The 22,534-nt window shown below is 32.2% G+C and overlaps 1 protein-coding gene across 1 annotated transcript; it reads left to right on the forward strand.

The window, feature by feature from the left end:
- Window positions 1-3,309: 3,309 nt before the first annotated feature.
- On the forward strand, window positions 3,310-21,898 carry LOC114286364 (nitrate reductase [NADH]). The gene is made up of 4 exons (XM_028229529.2): window positions 3,310-5,059; window positions 5,790-5,930; window positions 9,864-10,096; window positions 20,487-21,898. The coding sequence occupies exons 1-4, from the start codon at window positions 4,048-4,050 to the stop codon at window positions 21,750-21,752; spliced, it is 2,652 nt and encodes an 883-aa protein (XP_028085330.2). The 5' UTR covers window positions 3,310-4,047; the 3' UTR covers window positions 21,753-21,898.
- The last annotated feature ends 636 nt before the right edge of the window (window positions 21,899-22,534 follow it).

Consider the following 22,534-nt stretch of genomic DNA (forward strand, 5'->3'; position numbering starts at 1 on the left):
AACCCAGGACAAGTGGACATCAAGGGCCAATGATATCTTTCACCAAAGAGGACATGGACATGGTTCAACATCCCCACAACAATGCACTAGTGATGACATTGAAGGTAGGAGATTGTCAGGTGAGGCACATATTGAATGATCAGGGCAGCTCTTGTGACATCATGTATGTCAGATGTTACAAGGAACTTGGCCTTCACAAGGATGATCTAGAGCAATTTGGCAGCCCTATGGTTGGATTCAATGGGACGCCGATGTGGCCTCTAGGAGCCACGAGTCTAGAAGTGCAGGCAGGAACCAAAAAGGTAATGATAGAATTTACTATGATAGACGCTCCCTCCCTATACAATATTATTCTGGGAAGACCTTGGTTGCATGCAATGGGGGTTGTTCCCTTAATGTTGTACCAGTTATTGCTATTCCCAACTGAACAGGGGATTGAAGAAGTAAGGGAAGACCAAGTACAGGTGAAAAATTGCTCCATGGCAGCAATGATGTACACTTACAATTTAAGGGAAGCAGAGAATGCAGAAATTGAAAGCGAAGACCACGAGGTCTTAGATGATGTTGGCAAAGAGCCTGCCGACAAGAGCGTAAAACCCTTGAAAAAGGTTATTGTACAAGAAGGAGATGAGAAGCGATTCTTCCTTCTCGGCTCTGGCTTAGCCAAGGAAGAAGAAAGGCAAATAAAAGTCTTTTTAAGGGAAAACATAGAAGTGTTCACTTGGACACTCTATGAGATACCAGGGATTAGTCCCGAGGTCACCTGCCACAAACTCAACTTGGATAGGATGGCCAAGCCAGTGATTTAGAGAGAAAGGAGACCAACTTGGTCCATGTGTAGGTAGTAGAAGATGAGGTGGAAAAGCTGCTAGTGGCACAAGCGATCCGAGAAGTAAACTACCTCACATGGCTGTCCAATACGGTTGTGGTAAAGAAGAAGAATGCAAGTGGAGGGTATGTGTAGACTTCACCAGCCTAAACAAAGCGTGCCTGAAGGACTGATTTCCCTTGCCCAAGATTGATTAACTTGTTGACGCCACATCAGTGCATAGAAGAATGAGCTTTCTCAATACATACAGGAGATACCTTCAGATAGCATTGTATGCCCCAGACGAAGAAAATACAGTATTCATCACCCCAAATGGACTTTACTGTTACAGGGTAATGCCCTTTGGGTTGAAGAATGCGGAAGCGACATACCAGAAGTGGGTTACCAAGATGTTCAAGCACTTAATCGAGAAGATTGTGGAAGTCTACATTGACGACATGGTTGTCAAGAGTAAAGAACTAGAAGATCATCTAGTAGACCTAAAGGAAATCTTTGAAATATTTAAGGTATACCGACTTCGGCTGAATGTCTTAAAGTATTCATTTTGGGTAGGATCTGGTAAGTTCCTGGGTTACTTTGTAACCAGGAGAGGAATTAAAGCGAGTCTATATTAGATCAAGGCCATCCTTGATTTGAAGAGTCCAACGACAACAAAGCAAGTCTAGATTTTGACCGGTAAGGCAGCAACCCTAAACAGATTCATCAGCCGAAATTCAGATAAATGTAAGCTATTTTTTCAGTTATTAAAGAAGGCTACAGAATTTCTATGGACAAAAGAGTGCGAAGTCGCCCCTGGCCAACTTGAAAAGGTACTTGATAACAGCACCTGTATTGTCAAACCCGATACTAGGAGAAGAATTGTTCCTATACTTAGCGGTTTCAAATCACGTTGTCAGTATCGTGGTAATTCGAGAGGAAAAAAGGAAGCAGAAAACAATGTACCATGTCAGCAAAACTCTGGCCAATGCAAAGACCAAGTACCTGCCCTAGAAAAGTTGACAATTGCTTTAGTAATGGCTTCAAAGAAATTGAACCATTACTTTCAAGCCCACAAAATCATGGTGCTTACAGAGCACCCACTAAAATTCTTGTTGTAACAAGGAGATCTGACATGCAGAGTAGCATAATGAGTTGTACTTTTAAGTTAGTATGACCTAGAATATAGGCTAAGGACAGCGATAAAGGGTCAGGGTCTAACCGACTTTGTAACAGAGTTCACTCTAGGCCCGACTCTGAGGCAAGTACCAGTGAACCTTGGCCTCATATGCCTAGAAGAAAAAGAAGAAAATTATTTGGGCCCACGAAACCCCACATCGGGAAAACAGAAGAATGTTGAAGAAAAGTTAAAACCCTGCGATATTTACACTGGGGATTCCTTCCGTCTCTTTGTCGATGACAGTTCAAACCGACAAGGAACAGGCGATTCCTTCCAAATGTGATATGATGAATAAGAAAATAAGGTACAATATAGAAACAAATTAGGAGTATAATAGTACACTAATACCATTCATATACAACTCATAGAACCTTATGAAATACATTCCTATTTAAATAGGACTTCAAACTCTAAAAAAATAGTCATAAAACTTCATGAGAGGGAGATTAATAATCTGGCTTTGGGCCATGGACGGAGCTGGACAGAAGATGGCCGAGCATGTTTGGGCCGAGCTAACTTGGGCCTGATTAGAGTGGGATTTGCTTGGTCGAGGCTCGCCCCTGTTTAGGCCGAGCTAACTAGGGCTTCCTTTGAGATGATCTTGCTCGGTCCAGGCCTAGGTCTGAGGTCCAGTTCCCATGTTTGGACCGAGCTTCCCCGGATTTGGACTTGCTCGGCTGAGGCCTATCCCCGAGGTCTACTTAGCCGAGATGAGCGTCTGCTACCGGGTTTTGTAGGAGCATGATTAGCTTGGTGGGAAAAGTCTTCTGAATGCCCGTGTAACCTATCTGGAACTGTCCTACTAGAGTGCTACCGAGCTCGGCTGTTATGGAGCTCGGCGAGTGGAGCACTCGGGCACGTTACGCAGCACGATCATGGAAGGCCGAGGTGATTCCGCCGGGCTGCCGAGTTCCCGCTAATGTAGCCTGATGGTTGGGTTAGGTGGTGATTGCTGGATTTGTGCTGACAGATGGGAGAGCAACACCACTTGTCAAGAGACTAATGGGTGCAGAGTTGAGCGCAGAAAGTATATAAACGTGACTGCGCCCCCATGCTGGATATAGAACATCATTTGGTGAGATAGACTTACATTCATTGAGCTTCTCTCTCTCTCTCTCTCTCTCTCTCTCTCTGAGTGTGTGCTAGCTTGACCGTCGGAGGGGTTTCTAGCAACACACCGCTAAATAGCTCACCGTCGTTGTGCTTTCGGTTGATCAGATAGACACGGAGCTTGGACGAAAGAAGTACGGACAGTGACAAATATTTGCTCCCCGTACACTTCACATTAAATAAATCTTTCAAATATAACTTATAAATATTTTTTTCATTTTTTAAACTCTCTCCAAAAAATTATTTTTAAAATAATATCTCAAAACACAAATCATACAAGGCAAACATCTTTCACATTAATATGTGCCATTTATGTGGAGGATTTAACCCAAAGCATTTAGTTTATCACCATTGGAACTTTCAACTTAGATCGGAGAGTCGAGATTTTTAACCGTAAGAATTATTAAACGAAAATTTTTTTTATTGATAAGAGTTTATGAAAATATGACTTAATAAATTTTTTCCAAAATTATTATTAATAAGAATTTTCTATTTAATAACTTTTATTGGTCAGAATCTTTCACTTAATAATTTTTATTGATTAAAGACTTTAACTGTTAAATTCAATTAAAATTTTAATAGGAGACAAGTTATTTCTCAACCAAAAACCAAGGCCCATTACGGACAGCCGCAGCATGCAGCTGTAGCCTCGGCTTCACCTTGAGCCGCTGCTCTCACCTTCAAGCCGCCAATCTCTCTCTCTTTCCCTCTCTCTCTCTCTCTCTCTCTATTATTATTATTCACACACATATTATATTTATATGACGTCACGATCCAGTTTTACGGTGCGAGTAACCCCCCTATATAAGACTCCAACGTGGTCTCTCACTTCTTGTTTCCAGTGGAAAAACATATGCCCCCAAAAAAAAAAATTATAAAACAAAAAATCATCAAGAAAAAAAAGAAGTAGAGACCGAAAGTGTGGCACCTTTCTTTCGAACCATAGTCTTCAATGGCGGCCTCTGTCCAAAACCGACAGTTCAGTCGCCTCGACCAGAGTCTATCCGGCGTTCCTCACACCTTTAAACCCGGTCCGAACCACCGCTCCGACTCCTCCGTCCGAGCCTATAGCTTTCCTTATACTCCTGAAATTAGCCGACCCATTAAACCGGTAGTTTTCGAGGATTCCTCGTCCGAAGATGAGGCTGAGAATGATTATGACAACGCATTAAACAAAGAAAAAATGGAATCTGAACCGTTGGTTTTCGACTCGAGAGACGAAGGAACCGCCGATAATTGGGTGGAGCGAAACCCGTCGATGATCCGACTCACCGGGAAGCACCCTTTCAACTCGGAACCTCCCCTGACCCGACTCATGCACCACGGCTTCATCACCCCCGTCCCGCTCCACTACGTCCGGAACCACGGCCCGGTCCCGAAAGGAACCTGGGAAGACTGGACCGTTGAGGTCACCGGTCTAGTCAAGCACCCGACCCGGTTCACCATGGACCAGCTGGTCACCGAGTTCCCGAGCCGCGAGTTCCCAGTCAGTCTCGTCTGCGCCGGTAACCGCCGCAAAGAACAAAACATGGTGAAGAAAACCATCGGGTTCAACTGGGGCGCCGCCGGAGTGTCGACTTCGGTGTGGCGCGGCGTACCGTTGCGGTGTGTCCTGAAGCGGTGCGGCATCCTCAGCCGTAAAAAGGGAGCACTAAACGTGTGTTTCGAGGGTGCCGAGGATCTCCCCGGCGGCGGTGGGTCTAAGTACGGCACGAGCCTGAAGAAAGAGTTCGCCATGGATGCATCGCGGGACATCATATTAGCGTACATGCAAAACGGTGATCGTTTATCACCAGATCATGGGTTCCCAATACGAATGATCATACCGGGTTTCATAGGAGGTCGTATGGTAAAATGGCTAAAGCGTATCATAGTAACAACTCAGGAATCAAACAGTTATTACCATTTCAAAGACAACCGAGTCCTTCCCTCCCACGTGGATGCCGAACTTGCCAACTCCGAGGGTACCCTCTCTCTCTCTCTCTCTCTCTCTCTCTCTCTCTCTACTTTTGTTTGTTTCTCTCTCTAAAGGGTGTTTTGGGAAGTAAATAAAAGCTAATTTTTAATTTTTTATTCATTTTGAGTCACATCAGTGTGTTTGATTTGAGTTTTTTTATTAAATTTTTTAAAAATTGAATTTTTTAATTTTCGTATTTTTTTGTTTTAAATTAATATTTTTAAAATTTTAAACATTTTTTTTACTTTTTTTAGATGTACCTTATTTAGATGTATTAAAAAGTAAAAAAAAATGTGAAAAAATATTTTAAAAAATTAAGAAATACATAAAAATACAAAAAATGTACTGAATTTTTGTATTTTTTTATATTTTTGGTATTTAGTGAATTTTTAAAAGATTTTTTTTATAATTTTTACTTTTTAAGTGTATTTATGTTAGGTGCGTTTAAAAAATAAAAAATTTGCATAAAATATTAAAAAAACTCAGTAAAAATAAAAAAACACCGAAAATAAGAAAGTAGAATTTTCTAAAAATTATTTTTAGAAAAATGGAACCAAACATAGTCAATTTATTTCTCACATTTTTTATTCATAAAAAAATAAAATAAATTAAAAAAATTAAAAAGTTCTCAAAACACCATATAACACGTAATTGTCCTGTATTGATTAATTGATTAGTTGTTGTTTGTAGTATTAAAAATAGAAAAGTAATGATATGATGTGTGATGATGTATGCAGCTTGGTGGTACAAGCCTGAGTACATCATCAATGAGCTGAATATTAACTCAGTAATCACCACACCTTGTCATCAGGAGATATTGCCGATCAACACGTGGACCACCCAGAGGCCATACACGTTAAGAGGCTACGCATATTCCGGTGAGTCACAAACCAGTGGAATACCGTCTTATGCCTCCGTTTGACATGTCCATTTGGGCTAATTTTGTTATATACAATCCGATTGATTATTTTAATCGAATAGAATAAAATATCACATTTAAATTATAATATTTTTTTTTTTATAAAAATAAAAAAAAGTCAAAAATTTATCTTAAATAAGACTTTTTAATCGTTTGGGAATAGACTTTTTTAGTACATTTTTTACTTTTTAGATAAAATATGACGTAAAAAAAAATAGTCTGTTTAGGATGACTTTTTAGTATTTTATGAGAAGATATGCAAAAAATAAAGAGAAAATAAATCTTAAATTTTTGGTATAAGTTATTGACTTTTTAGTTTTTTAATGACTTTTTAGTTTTTAAGAGAAAAAGTAATGTTGTCAAACGAAATTTAAAATAGTCAAATAGCCAAAAGTCAACCCATATTCCAAACGAAGACTATGGAGTCATTTGTGAACAAGCTAAAAAAGTCACAAATCAACTTTTAATCCATTTTTGGTCACATCACGTCTCATATAAAAAAAAATTTAAAAATTTAAAAAAAAATCAAAAAATCAACTTATAATCAATTTCTAAATCACCCATATATTTTGAATTTTTATTATCATTGAAAAGAAAAATGTTGGAAGCTAAATATTTTACCAATATTTTTATTTAGCATCCTTAGTATTACTTTATTGGAAATGATGGTGACAATGTAATGGTTAGTCATTAATCTCTATTTATTTACCCATTAAAATAAATTTATAATAATATTCAGATAGTGATGATGTTAGGTATCAACAAAGAATTAGCTTATTATTAAAAAATTGGAAGATCTATATCATCCTAGTACATGTGAACTTTAAAATTTATGAGATATAAATAATTTAAATAAATTAAAAAATTAATTATTTAAAAGTTAGAGAAAAATATTTTTGACTTCTACTTTTTAATTATCACTTTAAAATATGCTGCATCAAACATACTCATGATTTCATTTGGCAAAACTTTGAATCCAACTGTTAAAATATTTTAATCTTCAAATATATGAATGAGCTTCATTTTGAGTTTTTTTTTTTTTTTTTTTTTGGGGGGGTCCGGCATCGAGGTATAAATCTATTTTGCACATTTTTTTGTATATTTGTTTCTTAAATAAATAACTTTGGCTCCGTTTGGCAAGAGCTAAACGGGATTTTTTTGGCTATTTTAGCCACAAAAGATAAAATAGGTTATTTTAGCCACAAAAAATAAATTATCACATCCAACCCATAATCATTACATTCTTCTCTCACAAAAAAAGTCAAAAAAGTCAAAAAGTCAAAAAGTCATTCCCAAACCAAACTTTTTAGCCCAGGCTAAAATAACCAAAAAAATCAAAAAGTCAAAAAGTCAATCCACTTCTTAAACGGAGGCTTTATCGTATGTAAAAAAGTGTATTGAAACTCCAATTATTTTAGTATTATCTTTACATCTTATTATAAAAATGATATTAGAATAAGTTTCGGGACACAAAACAAATGATTGAAAATGATTTTGACCATATACGAGGAGGCCTGTCCATTAGGCAAGTTTGATAATTATATTGGATCAAATAAATAATAAACAAATTCATTATAATGATCTAGATAATTTTTTTATTGTTTTTTAGTTGGGCCCCCAAATAATTTGGTTTTAGTTTAAAGTTGATTGTAAAAATATAATTAATAAATAAATGAATTAAAAATATAACAAATTGAAAAATATGTAAAAAAAATTATTCGTGAAAACTTAATTAATAAAGTTTGCCTTTCGAAAAGTAAGAAAAATCAAATTTAAATTAAAAAAATTTATAATGAGAAAAATTAAATTATAATTATTTAAATTAATATTTAATTCTTAAAAAGTTTTCGTTTAACTTTTCCGGTGATGCTCCAAAAGTAGTTGGGCGGCCATGAGATGGGATGATGAAGGGAGAAGGGGTACTGCTTTAAGGAACAGCAGTTATTACTGTTCTTTTTTGGGACGTCTCTCTGTGTTTTTTTTTTATAATAATTTATATTCTTTATATTATAAGATTCGTTAGGAATATTATTCAGATAAGAAATTTAAATTAATTGGATATTCATGATCTCCGTCTTAATTGTTTTTAAAAATTTATAAAAGTTACAGAAACAAATGTGCTTTACTTATAGAGTTACAGTTTTCTAATTAATTTAATTTTTTATATGGATGATCTACTCAATGAACCTTATAATATGAACAATTTAAATTATCAAAAAATACTCAGAATAACCTCTCACAAAGAACACAACAGTAACCACACAGCAATACCCTTCTCCGATGATGTAGTCCATTGTTAATTAAATGATTTTATTCAAATTTTTTGAATTAAGATTTCGATAATTTGTTTTATAAATTTGAACTTTTTGTTGTCATGTCAATAGTATGATCCTCTCTATTATTATTACTATTATTTTTCTTTTGGGGCCGGTTGTCACGTGCTTACTTATGGAAACGAGGAGAGTGTTTGGACCTATATATAACGAGGGAGGATATATGAAGTTGGTTTGGGATGTGGGTTGATTTTTTGGATTTTTAGTTTTTTGTTTTTTGACTATTTTAGTTAGGTTAAAAAGTTTGGTTTGGGAAGAGATTTTTGATTTTTTAAACTTTTTTTATGAGAGAAAAATATAATAATTATGAATTAGATATGATGTTTTGTTTGTTGTGATTAAAATAATTTATTTTATCTTTTTTTAACTATTTTGATCACAAATCATCTTCCCAGACATCTTTCCATCGGACCCCGAGTGTGTTTGCGTAATGAGAACTGGAATTGCCAAACCAAACAAGAAAAAGGTTTACGTCTTTTATGGTTTGTTGTTGCAGATGGGTTAAAACATTTCTATATTTTGAAGTGTCCTCGCCGCAAAAGTAAAGGGTATGTTTGGTTTGTGTTTGAGAGATGTGTTTTAGAGATAAAAAGTACGAAAACATGTTTGGTTTAGTTTTTTTTAAAAGATGTTTTGGAAAATTATTTTGAGATAGAGTTTTGGAAAAAGTGATTGATTTGATATGTGTGTGAGAGAGATTTGTTTGGAAAACTTGTTTGGTTTACAAGTTTTGAGAAATTTTTTTGGGAAAATTTGTTTGGTTTGATTATTTTTGAAAACTTATTTGTAGAGAAAATTTCCCAAAATTTTTTCAGAAAATCAAACCAAACGAGCCCAAAATCCTTTTGCGGTATTTGTATTCTCATCCATGACTTCTTCTTTTGTTTTTTTTTTTCCCCTTTTCTTTTCCCACCACTTCTCCCAAGCGTGTGGCTTTCACTCTCCCTTATCACCCTCGTCTTTTTTTTTTTTTATTTGAAATAATAATTAAAAAAAACACTGCTTACTACTATTATTAGGCCTAGTTAAGGAACAGGCTAATTTAGTAATTTTTTGATTATTTGGCTAAAATATGAACTAAAAAAAACTAGTATGTTTGGGATGGCTTTTTGACTTTTTACGAAAAGATGTGCAAAAAGTAGAGAGAAAAGAGAATCTTTGACTTTTTGGTATAGATTGTTGGCTTTTTGGCTAATTTAATAACTTTTTGACTTTTTGACTAAAAATGAAGGTTCCCAAACGAGGCCTTAGTGTTAAAAAGTATGTACAAAAACAATATTCAAATTAAGATTAATTAGTAAAAAATTTATTCTTATGAAGTCATATGTTATTTGATTCATGATTTAATTATTTTTGTGATAAGGATACATGTTGAAAAATAGGCAACGACAGTTGTAAGTGACGGTAAGATAGACAGATAGATAACATTGAACAGATAAAGAGTTTTTTTTTTTATATTGAGAGTGGGATATTGTTGACCACAAATAGTACTCACTTGCTGATTGTTTTGGACAAATTTATATATTTTTAAATTTTTTTTTTTATATAAAAAAAATTAGGAGGAGGGAAGAAAGTGACGCGTGTAGAGGTGACGATGGATGGAGGGGAGACGTGGCACGTGTGTGAGGTGGAGCATAAAGAGAAGCCCAATAAGTATGGCAAATATTGGTGTTGGTGCTTTTGGTCCCTGGAGGTGGAGGTCCTGCACCTGGTTGCAGCCAAGGAGATCGCGGTCCGAGCCTGGGACGAGACTCTCAACACTCAACCCGAGAATCTCATCTGGAACCTCATGGTACGGCCCTACCCTACTTATTTATTACTAATATATTATTACTATTTTAAATTAAAATATCAAGTTATTTTTTAAATTGGGTCTAGTTTTGACGAATTTCTTAAAATAAGCTAAAATGTGTTTATAAACTACGCTTTCACTGTTTTCAGGATTCTCCTGTGAAAAATTAATGAAATAGTAAAAGCGTGATTACAAATCACATTTTTAATTAAGAAAGCGTGGTTACAAATCACGTTTTTAAATAATTTTTTTTTCTTTCAAAAAACGTGGTTTCACTAGAAATGTAAAAACATGTTTTGAAACAACGTTTTCCATAGAAACCATCCCACGCTCTGACACACACACCCCCACAATACTCACGCGCACACACACCCACAACACTCAGGCACATTAATTTTTATATATAATAATAATTAAATATATATAATAATTTATAATAACAAATAATAATTAATTATATAATTTTTATAATTTTTGTAAATATACATTATTTTTATATAATTTTAATCTTTCAAGTGGTTAGAAATATTTTTTTACAAATTAAATTGAAACAACCATACGCATGTATATAACCTGCCCAAAAGTTAAAATGATAATTATTTTTTACCCTTAAATGATAAATATTTTTTATTTTTTATTTCTTAACCAAATTAGTTTTTAATTTTTTTTAAAAAAAAAATTTAAATCAAATCATACATAACTTAAAAATCTTTTGATAAATGACTTACATACATATGGTTTGCTTTTTAAATCACACCATCCATACCCTTAAACCATAACCTAAAAATCATACCATCCATACCCTTAAACCATAATCAAAAAATTTTTAGGTTATGTATGGTTTGATTTTTAGAATTTTTTTAAAAAAATTAAAAATTAATTTGGTTAAGAAATAAAAAATAAAAAATAATTATCATTTTAACTTTTGAGCAAGTTATATACATACGTATGGTTGTTTTAATTTAATTTGTAAAAAATTATTTCTAACCACTCGAAAGATAAAAATTATATAAAAATAAATTATATTTACAAAAATTATAAAAATGATATAATTGATTATTATTTACTATTATAAATTATTATTATATATAAAAATTAATGTGTGAGTGTTGTGGGTGTGTACGCGCGCACGTGAGTGTTGTGGGTGTTTGTGAGTGTCAGAGTCTGGGATGGTTTGTATGGAAAATGTTGTTTCAAAATACGTTTTTACATTTTAACAGTAAAAGCGTAATTTGAAATCACATTTTTTGAAAAAAAAAAATTTTATTTAAAAGGGTGGTTTGTAATCTCACTTTTTTAATTAAAAGCCACGCTTTTACTATTTCACTAATTTTTTGCAGGAGGGTCCTGAAAACAGTGAAAACGTGGTTTGTAACCACGTTTTAGCTTATTTTGAGAATTCCATCAAAACTAGGCTTAGTTTGAGAAATAGCTTAGTATTTTAGCTTATTTTGGAAAAAATCCCTAAAATCTTGCTTGTGTTTTATATTTTAGGGTAAGAATTCTTCTCAATTCATTGTGTATCTCCAATGGTAGTAGGCATTTTATCTATCTAAATATTACTATAAAGTATACATTTTATTTTGCTTGTCAACGATTCATGTTTCTACCCCAACCATGCTCTTTATTTTAGCTATTCATCCAAATACTATTAACTTTATAGAATGCCACCTCAGCAACAAAGATGGAGGGAAATAATCTTAATGATTAAATACATTTTGCCTAGCCTTGAAGGCTAGCTACATGTAGCTAGTGAATGTGAGCTGAGCCAAAATGCCTAAGCATATACCTAGTGCATTGGAGTTGAAAAAAGTGAGTCACATTAGGCATTTTGACTAACAAGCATTATATGCCTAGTGGGTTGGAGATGCTCTTATCCATTATAGATTCCTCTTTTATGTCTTCTTTGAATTAGGAATTTAGGTAAGAATTTAAAAATAAAAAATAAAGAAAAATGGGAGAAAAATACAAATGAAATATAAGTTAATTTTGTTTCATTTCCTTCACAAAATTTTTATATAAATTTATAATCTAAACACCTCTTTAATGATTTAGGGCTTTTTGATAATATACAAAGTCCTCGTTTGGCATGTTGATTTGAGGAGTTAAAAGGCTAAAATAGTTTTCAAAAAAAAATAAATAAATTAAAAAATTAATAAAATAAAATGTTACATTCAAAGTATAATTATTATTTTTTTTTTAAACACAATAAAGGCCGCATCCCAAAGCCGCATCCCAAAACTACAAGCAAACATTACGAGAGGAACTCCCTCTCAGCTTGTCATTAGCTAGAGCCAGCTCCACAGAGGGAGAGGCTATTAGTAGAATTTCAACTTCAACCATACCAATAGTAGCCTTGGCTAACAAGTCCGCACAACGGTTGGCTTCCCTTCCGATGGTGTGCAACTCACATTGCCAATTTCGCTTGAGCAACTCCCCAATCTCTTGGCAGAGGTTGAAATTAGGATCCACCTAGCATGAAACCGTGATGGCTTAGATTGCTTCCACAGAATCTGATTCTATAATAACATGACGGTATCCTTATCCAAGCCCATTTGTAGGCCACGGCGAATGGCTTATAGCTTTGCCACTAATGGCGCAGCTCGCCCAACATATATTTGAAACCACCAATCCAATCCCCCGTGTCCGAGCGTAGAGCCTTGCTAGAGTGGTTATTTACCGCTCCATCTACATTGATTTTTAGCCACCTACCAGTAGGGCTGCAAAACGAGCCAAGCCGAGTCGAGCCGACCTTTAGTATGTTTGGACTTGTTTATTAAGATTTTAATGAGCTCGAGGTCGAGCTCGAGCTGAATAAAAAATTAACGAACCGAGCTCGAGCTGAGTTGGCTTAGGCTCGACTCGAGCTCGAGTCTGTTCACGAGCCTTAACGAGCCAAAAAAATTATAAATTCATACTTACATGTGAGACTAAAGTTACAATTAAAATTTTGATTATACAATTATATATACAATATATATAAACATACTAAAAAAAAGTCCATATTTTACTAAAATAATAATATCTACTATCACTGTTATGTAAATGTACTATCTATAGTTAACTATTATTTACATTTATATTTTTTAAATATATAAAGAACATATTTCTCTTATTTTTTATACATATTTTTATATTATTTAATATATAAATAATAAATATTAAACGAGCCATACGAGCCGAGTTTTAGAATGTTTGGGCTTATTTATTAAAAATTTAACGAGATCAAGCTCGAGCTCGAACATAGAAAAAATTTAACGAATCGAGTTCGAACGAGCTCTTACCGAATCGAACTCGAGCCTGTTCATGAACGGCTCTGTTCATTTGCAGTCCTAACCACCAAGAGGAGGAGCCCAAGAAATCATGACTCTATTACGAGAGTTTAAGTTGGAAAGATTACTACGAACTAGAAATCATTCTGTCTTACAAAAGTAAAAAAAAAGACAAAAACAAAAAAAAAAAATATCCAACTTAAAATGAAACTTTTTAATCTCAAATTAAAATAGTCAAAAAAATTAAAAAATCAATTCACATATCAAACAAAGCCAAATAGTCAAAAGTTAAAAAGTCACAAAAAAAATATTAATTATTCTCTTACTTTTTCACACGTCTATTAATAAAAAATTAAAGAGATAATTATAGTTATTTCTACATATAATAGCTTGTTTGGTTTTGATTTTTACAAAGCACTTTTTAAAAAATTAAACTTTTTTATTTTTTATTTTTTTTTTGTTTTCAATGAATTTTTAAAATATTTTCAACATTTTTTTTGAATTTTTAGATACATCTAACATAAATACACTTAAAAAGTAAAATATTTGTAAAAAAATGTCTTTAAAAAATCCACTAAATATCAAAAAATGCAATATATATATATATGCGTGTGTGTGTGTGTGAAAATTCAGTACATTTTTTATATTTTGTGTATTTATTAATTTTTAAAAAAAAATTCACAAAAATTTTTTCTTTTTAGATACATCTAAGCAAGGTGCATCTAAAAAAGGGGGAAAAAATTGCTTAAAATTTTAAAAATATTCACTAAAAACAAAAAAAAAACAAAAAATGAAAAAATCAATTTTTAGAAAACTGAATTCAGAAAGTCAAAATCATGAAATAATTTAGTTACAATTATTTTATGAATCTAATTTTTTTTATTTTTTTATAAATGATCTATATGAAATTTGAATGATAAATATATTAAATTATTAAAATACGACTCCTTACTAGGATTGCAACTGGGACAGATTTGGATAGATTGAGATATTATCCAAAATCGGTCCAAGTTGTGTTAAGAGTTATCTAAGCTAGCTCAAAGCCGAATTGTAACTCAAGTTGTCTGCCTAAGGCTGGCCCGAGTTAAATCCGAATTGCACATGAATTTTATTCATTTTTCTTGTTTTAGTGCAACTAAGTTAATTAATTTGTTAAAATTATATTCTATTTATAGTTTTTTAAATAAAATCATTAATAATATCAAAACAAATCATTTATCTAATGTAAGAAAGATGCCACTATGATCATCTTTATAATTTATGAGACAAAACATTTAAATAAAATTTGTGTTGTGTTACTTGTGTTTATAATATTTTCAATATGATCTAACGATCTAAAGCCTCTGTTTGGCAAGATGGTTTTCAGGCTTTTTTGACTATTTTAGCCACAAAAAACAAAATAGGCTATTTTAGCCATAACAAATAAAACATCACATCCAACCTATAATCATTACATTCTTCTCTCACAAAAAAAGTCAAAAAAGCCAAAAAGCCAAAAAGTCCTTCCCAAACCAAGCTTTTTAGCCCAGGCTAAAATAGCCAAAAAAGCCAAAAAGTCAAAAAGCCAATATCATCCAATGATTAATAATTTATATGTATATTCAATATTTTTATAAATTTATATATATAATTCAGGCTTTGGATTGTTCGAGTTGTTCTATGTCTCCGTCCAAGCATGTCTAAATTTAATTTTGATTTTTAAATTTTTATTCAAACTTGTACCGAATTTAAATTTTTTTTGGTTCAAATCCTAAAAAATTTCAAACTTGACTCGAATTGCTCGAGTTGAACTTGTCCAAATTGTACCCGACTCTCACAAGCCCTAATTGTACGTGCCAGTCGACCAATAACCCCTCCTTTTTCCTTTTTTTAGATGGCAAAAACCCTTTCCTTTTATTTAATCAAAATTTGTTTTTCAAAAAGTCAACTTTTTATCAACTTTTCAAAACACCACTTTATATTTTTTACACATTTTTTTTGACACAAAAACAACTCTTTACTATGGTTTTTAACATTTCTCATATTTGAATCTCAAGGTTTTTAATTTTCATTTGTCTCACCAAACACATAGAGATAGAGATGTATATGAATATTGTCGTTTGGCAGAAAAATATATATGGGCTCTTTTGGGTTAGATTTTTTTTTTTTTTTTCCGTTTGAGTTGACCTTTTTATTTGTTTTGGACTGTTGTAAGGGAAAAAGTAAAATTATTATGATTTGAATATAATATTTTATTTTATTAACTTATGAAATGTTTGAAATAATTTAAATAAATATATTTTTATACTTTTTATAAATAAATTATAAAATATAAATTAAATTTAAAAGGATATAATAAAGAGTTAATGTGAAAAAAAATCTTAGCCAAACGATGCCAATGTCACGTAATATCAAAAAGGAATGCGAATATAACATTCACGTGACGTGACGTTCAGGTGGCTGCCTCACCCGCAGTTTCAAGATGAATGACTAATAATTTGACAAACTTATGCAAGCCATTTTCAGGAATAGTCCCCCACTCCATTTTCCATATTGGTGATTGAAACTAGCTTTGATGATGGTGCCAAGTTCCATTCACGTGTCGTCATCAAAACGAATTTTAATTGGTCATTATTGGAGACATAAGATATTAAATTTGAGGCTTAAATTTAATTACTGTAGTATTCCTCTAGTTTAAATAAATAATAATCTAGATGACTTGTTCCCTTTTATATTCCTAGAGTTTAAATAAATAATTTTAGAATTTTATCCGGATTATAATTGTGTGGTGATGATTGATTGATGCTGTGTGGGTCCATATATGTATTATATATATATATTTTTTTTTATAGAAGAGTAAATTTTATTAAGAAATTGATTTTTTTTTTGTCCTAAATCAAATTAGAGAGGTGTTGATAATTCGAATTATACACATTTTAATATTCATTAAGTATATAATATTTATAAAAAATTAAATCAATTGAATAATAACAATCACATCTTCAATTTAGTTTTATATGAAAAAAAATAGACCGTCAAAAAAAATAAATAATTTATATAAAGTTAATTTTCAAAACTAAATTAGCTTCTGTTTGAGAAGCAAGATTTGGGCTAAAATAGTTATATAAAAAAAATATATTACTTTAGTTCAATAAGACAAAATATTACATCCAATACATAATCATTACCTTCTTTCTTTAACAAAAAAAAAGTTAAAAAGCTAAAAAAGTCAAAAGACTTTTCCAAATCAAACTTTTTAACCCTAGGTTAAAATAGTCAAAAAAGTTTACAAAGTTAAAAAATGAATCCACCCAAACGGAGGCTTAGGCCTCGTTTGGGAAGGCTCTATTTTAGCCAAAAAGTCAAAAAGTTACTAAATTAGCCAAAAAGCCAACAACCCATACAAAAAAGTCAAAGATTCTCTTTTCTCTCTACTTTTTGCACATCTTTTCGTAATTAGCCAAAAAATCATCCCAAACATACTAGTTTTTTTAGCTCATATTTTAGCCAAATAGCCAAAAAATTACTAAATTAGCCTGTTCCCAAACGAGGCCTTAGACTTGGTTTGACATAATTTAAAAAAGTCAAAAAGTCACTATCATATTTAACTCATATCATCTTATTTAAATCACATTACCTCTTTACCACATCACTTTAAACTCAATCCATACCTAATTCATATTTTATAAAAAATTAAAAAATATACTTTTATCCCAAACAACCCCATAGACTGTCCGGTTAGATTTGAGACCGAAGACGGTCCAAATCCTTTTATTAAACGTTCACTTTCGCTGTCACTTCTTCTGTTTATTACCCAATTAGGTGAGTACGGATGCTCATGGGATATTAGTGCAGATATATTTAATTAAGCATATTTATATATAAATTTTAATTTATGAATTTATATTTTATTAAATATTAATTAAGATTTTTAAGTCTTATTAATTTTTTAATAATTTGAATTGTCCTTTAAATAATAATTATTTACCATTTATGATTATATATAAAAGAATATGACGATTTGATATTTATTATGATTTTCAAAATTTTAAAATAACAACTTTCAAATTAAAAAAATTTTAAAAACAAAATTATGTGCAAAGAAAAAAAAAACTAATCAGTGTGTTTGGTTTCAGTTTTTTAAATTTAATTTTCTGAAAACTGTGTTTTTTAATATTTCATATCTTTTTGTTTTTAGTGAATTTTTTTAAAATTTTAAGCAAATTTTTTTTTTTTTTTTTTACTTTTTGAGATATACCTTACTTAGATGTATCTAAATAGTAAATTATTTGTGAACAAATATTTTAAAAAATTAATAAATACATAACAATACGAAAGATGTACAAAATTTTTATATTTTTGGTATTTGTTGAATTTTTTAAATATTTTTTTCACAAATATTATATTTTCTAAGTGTATTTATGTTAAATATGTCTAAAAATTTTAAAAATGCTTAAAATATTAAAAAAATTCAGTAAAAATAAAAAAAATAGGTAAAACTAAAAGTATAATTTTTTGAAAAATAAATTCTAGCAATTTGAAACATTTTTTTGAAAAAGTTGAATTATGTTTTTTGTACAAAATTGAAAGTTTTGTATCTATAAAAGAGAATGATAATGGAACATTGATGTGCAAAATTTTTATAAAAAAAATACTTCAAAAAAAAAATTGATAATGTTTTCAGTTATAAAATTGATAATATTCTCGGTTTTATTAGATAATTGAATCAAACTAAAAAGGGTAAAAACGTTTAATTTCATTCTCTGTTTTTTTTTTCATCAGTTAGTGAAACAATTATCTTGAACATTACTATACAAAATTAATAATATTCTTAGTTTTAAAAATTAGGAAAAATTAATATTATTATCAGTTTTATTAAATATGATCTATTCATTCAAAAAATCTTACATAAGACCTTAGTTACGATAACATTTATAAGTAAGACTTTTAGATAATTAGCTTTTTAATAATGTATTCATTTCTTTGATTTTAATAAGTTTTTAAATTTTAATTATTCATTAAATTAATAATTTTTTTTTAGTTACCCATTAATTTAATGCATTTATTATTAAATGTTTTTGTACATTTTTATTAAACTAATAAATACATTAGAGCATCTCCAACGGTTCACCAAAATTTTCATCAAATCTGAGTAAAAAAGTGACTTTTTTCTCATTTTGATACGGAGGGCTCCAATGGTTCATCAAATCAAATTTTCATCAAATCTGAACCGGGACAACCGGTTGGTCGACCTGCCAGTCGACCGGTGAAGGCAAATTTTTTTTTTTTGAATTGTTTGAACCTTTTCAGTAAACTGTTTGACCTTTTTTCCGGGACGACCGACTGGTCCACCGGTAAGGCAAAATTTTTTTTTTTTAACTGTTTGAACTTTTTTTTGAACTGTTTGAACCCTTTAGTGGTCGACCGGTTGGTTTTCGCCAACGGTCAGAAACAGTGATTTGGTGAAACGCTGAGCCTATTCTCATTTTGGTGAAAGGTTTGGTGAATTCTCGATTTGATATCGATTTGATGAAACCGTTGGAACTAAAAAAAGTGACTTTTTCACCAAATTTTAAATTTGATGTCAGGTTTGGTGAAGCGTTAGAGATGGTCTTACTGCTTAACTAACATGACGCACTTGTTAACGGTTGATTATTCAGTAGTATTCTAGTAGTACCAGTTAGGGGTGTGCGCGGTGCGGGTCAGTGCGGTTTGAGAGAAAAATAGAAACCGTATGGCGGGTGGTGGATTGATAAAAGTGTCATTAGAATTTGCCATTTTTCTTATCAAAAATCGGCGGTTCGGTTGGCAAATAATGGCAGATTTGCCTTGGCGGTTCGGGCGGATTGGCGGTTTATAAAAAATATAATTCAAATTACAAAACTTAAATCAAAGAGTAAAAAAAAGACGAGAGATACCGTGATGTTAAGCATCTTGCGAAGTTTTCTTCTGATCCAGCAAGTGTAGCAACAACATGATAATATCAATGACTATGCCATCAGTTCATTACAAGCATCTGTGGAAGCTACAATGATCAAATACAATACATAAAATTAATATCATTCAGGGTTTACAGTATATTGAAAATGTTTACTGTTGAAAAGTATTTAGATTGAAAAGTGAGCTGATGCAAGTTTGCAACATGGCCAGAAAAAAAAAGATTGAAAAGTGAATTGGAATCCAACTTTATTTTAGATTACTGACATCTTGAATTCCCCTCGAGCAGGTATGTAATACTATATTCTAAGGTATAGAACAACAAGCAAACTTAACTACAAAAGAATTTTTAGAATCTTATAAACACATGATTTAATAGCGGTGCGGGTCGATGCGGTTTGAAAGAAAAATAGAAATCGGCGGATTGATAAAAGTGTCACTAGAATTTGCCATTTTTCTTACTAAAAAACGGCGGTTCGATTGGCAAATAATAACGAATTTGCCTTGGCGGTGCGGTTCGGTGCGATTTTGGCAGTTTCGGCGATATTATACACATCCCTAGTACCAGTAGTAGTCTAGTAGTATAATCACTTGATGATCTATGATTGTATAATTGGTAGAGAAGATGAAATATTAATTATTTATATTGGGCAATTGAAAAATATGATGAGACATAATAAATAGTAATTTGTGAGAGAGTATGATCATATGATATTTTGAGAATACCTAATAATTTTCCCTCGTTAACATAACCCATTCTTTTTAGCAAAAAATGATACGTCACTTTTTTATTCTCACAAATTATGTTAATTATGAAGTCTGGAATATAAAAATTATGTCATTGACCTTGTTTTTATTTGTGAAAAATTTTTTAATAAAAATTTTAATATTAAAAATATTTCAATAGTATATAAGAAGGGTAAAAAGAAAAAAACACATGAAAGTTGGATGCGGTGATAGTGGCGGTGGCATAGCAGTGGAGGTGAGATTGTATTTTAAAAATGAAAAATATTTGCTGTTCAAACAAATTTATTTTCATTGATTATGAAAAATATTTTTTTTGTAAACATCTCTTTTTCATTATACTAAATGCCAAAAAATATATAATATTTTCTGTCCAAGGGTTTGTCTTATGAATGTGGTATTGAGCTGCGCCATGCATTTCCTCATGAAAGCTTACGTTGTGCAAATAATGTTTACAGGGAATGATGAACAATTGCTGGTTCCGAGTAAAGACGAATGTGTGCAAGCCACACAAGGCCGAGATCGGAATCATGTTCGACCACCCAACTCAGCCCGGAAACCAGTCCGGTGGCTGGATGACCCGGCAGAGTCACCTCGAGAACTCATCCGAGTCTACCCAAACCCTAAACAAGAACCTCTCTTCACCCTTCACAAACACCACCTCAAATCTCTACTCAATGTCCGAAGTCAAAAACCACAACTCGGCCGACTCATCATGGATCGTCGTCCACGGCCACGTCTACGACTGCACTCGGTTCCTCCTCGACCACCCCGGCGGCGCCGACAGCATTCTCATCAACGCTGGAACCGACTGCACCGAAGAGTTCGATGCTATCCACTCCGACAACGCCAAGAAACTCCTCGAGGACTACCGAATCGGAGAGTTGAACATGACCCAGTTCGATCCGATCAAAGAAGTTCCTCGATCGAGAACCATTGCCCTCGTTCCACGGGAAAAAATTCCATGCACGCTAGTGGAAAAGACTTCGATTTCTCATGACGTCAAAAAGTTTAAATTTTCATTGCCATGTGAAGAACAAGCGCTGGGATTGCCTGTGGGGAAGCATATTTTCTTGTGTGTAACCATTGATGGTAAGCTATGCATGCGAGCCTACACGCCGACGAGCTCGGTTGACGAGGTGGGTTATTTTGAGCTTGTGGTGAAGATTTACTTGAAGGGTTCGAACCCTAAGTTCCCTAATGGTGGACTCATGACTCAGTACTTGGACTCAGTCCCATTAGGGTCTGTGATAGAAGTGAAGGGTCCATTAGGGCACATTGAGTATACAGGAATGGGAAGTTTCACTGTGCATGGCAAACACAAGTTTGGTAAGAGGTTGGCTATGATCGCGGGTGGGACGGGCATAACACCGATATATCAGGTGATTCAGGCAATCTTGAAGAATCAGAATGATGATACAGAGATGTATTTGGTGTATGCGAATCGGTCGGAGGAGGATATATTGCTGAGGGATGAGCTTGATGCTTGGGCTGACAAGTGTGATAGGTTGAAAGTGTGGTATGTGGTGGGAAAGACAGTGAGGGAAGCGTGGAGATATAGTGTGGGGGCCATCACCGAGAGTATCCTGAGGGAGCACATCCCTGGTCCGTCCGATGAGACGCTGGCATTGGCGTGTGGGCCACCGCCGATGATTCAGTTCGCCGTGCAGCCTAGTTTGGTGAAGATAGGATATGATATCAAGAATTCTTTGTTGGTGTTTTGAAAAAGCCAAGAACCGAAATCTTCATACATAATTCAATGATGGAGACTAAGAAAGAATTTGATGACAGAAGATATTAAGGTCTAATATTTCTTTGTTATCTCATGTATTAAGTATATGTGTTTTATTTCTCTTTGGTATTTTCTAAATCTTCTTCTATTTCAATTTCCCTACAGAGCTATCGAATATAGTTTTTTTTTTTTTTTGACCCCTGTAATTAGTTGTAATCTATATATATAAGGAAAATGATATTTCTAATAACAAGGCTTGTGGGAGCTCTAAACTCTCAAATTAAATTTTATGATTTTTTGATTTTTAAATAATAAGAAATATTCTATTGGTTAAACTCTTATTTAATCATAACAATAAAACTCTAATTATTCCATAAATTACGATTTTTAAAAGGAAAATATGCTCAACTTTTCGAAATTGAAATTTGTGTGCTACTATATATGGAAGCAATTTACTAAAATCTAATTATTTTTTATTTTTAAAAAAAGTTTATTGGTTAACTCTAATTTAACCATAACAATTAAACTCTAATTATTCCATAAATTAGGACTTCTAAAGAAAAGTATGCTTAATTATTTTAAAATTCAAATTTGGATGCGACTAATATGAAAGCAATTCACTAAAATCTAATTATAATCATAAAAAAACTCTAATTATTCCATAATTAAATTATATGAATATTAGATATATTGAATAAGTAGAATTAGATAATTTAAATGATAACACTTCGCTATAAATAATAATAGAACAAAATGATACATTAATTAAGTAAT

This window comes from Camellia sinensis, chromosome 3 (assembly GCF_055761805.1).
Source record: "Camellia sinensis isolate YWXY chromosome 3, ASM5576180v1, whole genome shotgun sequence".
NCBI lineage: Eukaryota > Viridiplantae > Streptophyta > Magnoliopsida > Ericales > Theaceae > Camellia > Camellia sinensis.

What these genes read in the sequence shown, in the direction of transcription:
- LOC114286364 (XM_028229529.2), top strand. Translation starts at nt 4,048, where the DNA reads ATGGCGGCCTCTGTCCAAAACCGACAGTTCAGTCGCCTCGACCAGAGT. An exon ending in AAGAGGCTACGCATATTCCG is followed by an intron (nt 5,931 to 9,863) that starts GTGAGTCACAAA and finishes AAAAAAAATTAG; the next exon opens with GAGGAGGGAAGAAAGTGACG. An exon ending in ATCTCATCTGGAACCTCATG is followed by an intron (nt 10,097 to 20,486) that starts GTACGGCCCTAC and finishes TAATGTTTACAG; the next exon opens with GGAATGATGAACAATTGCTG.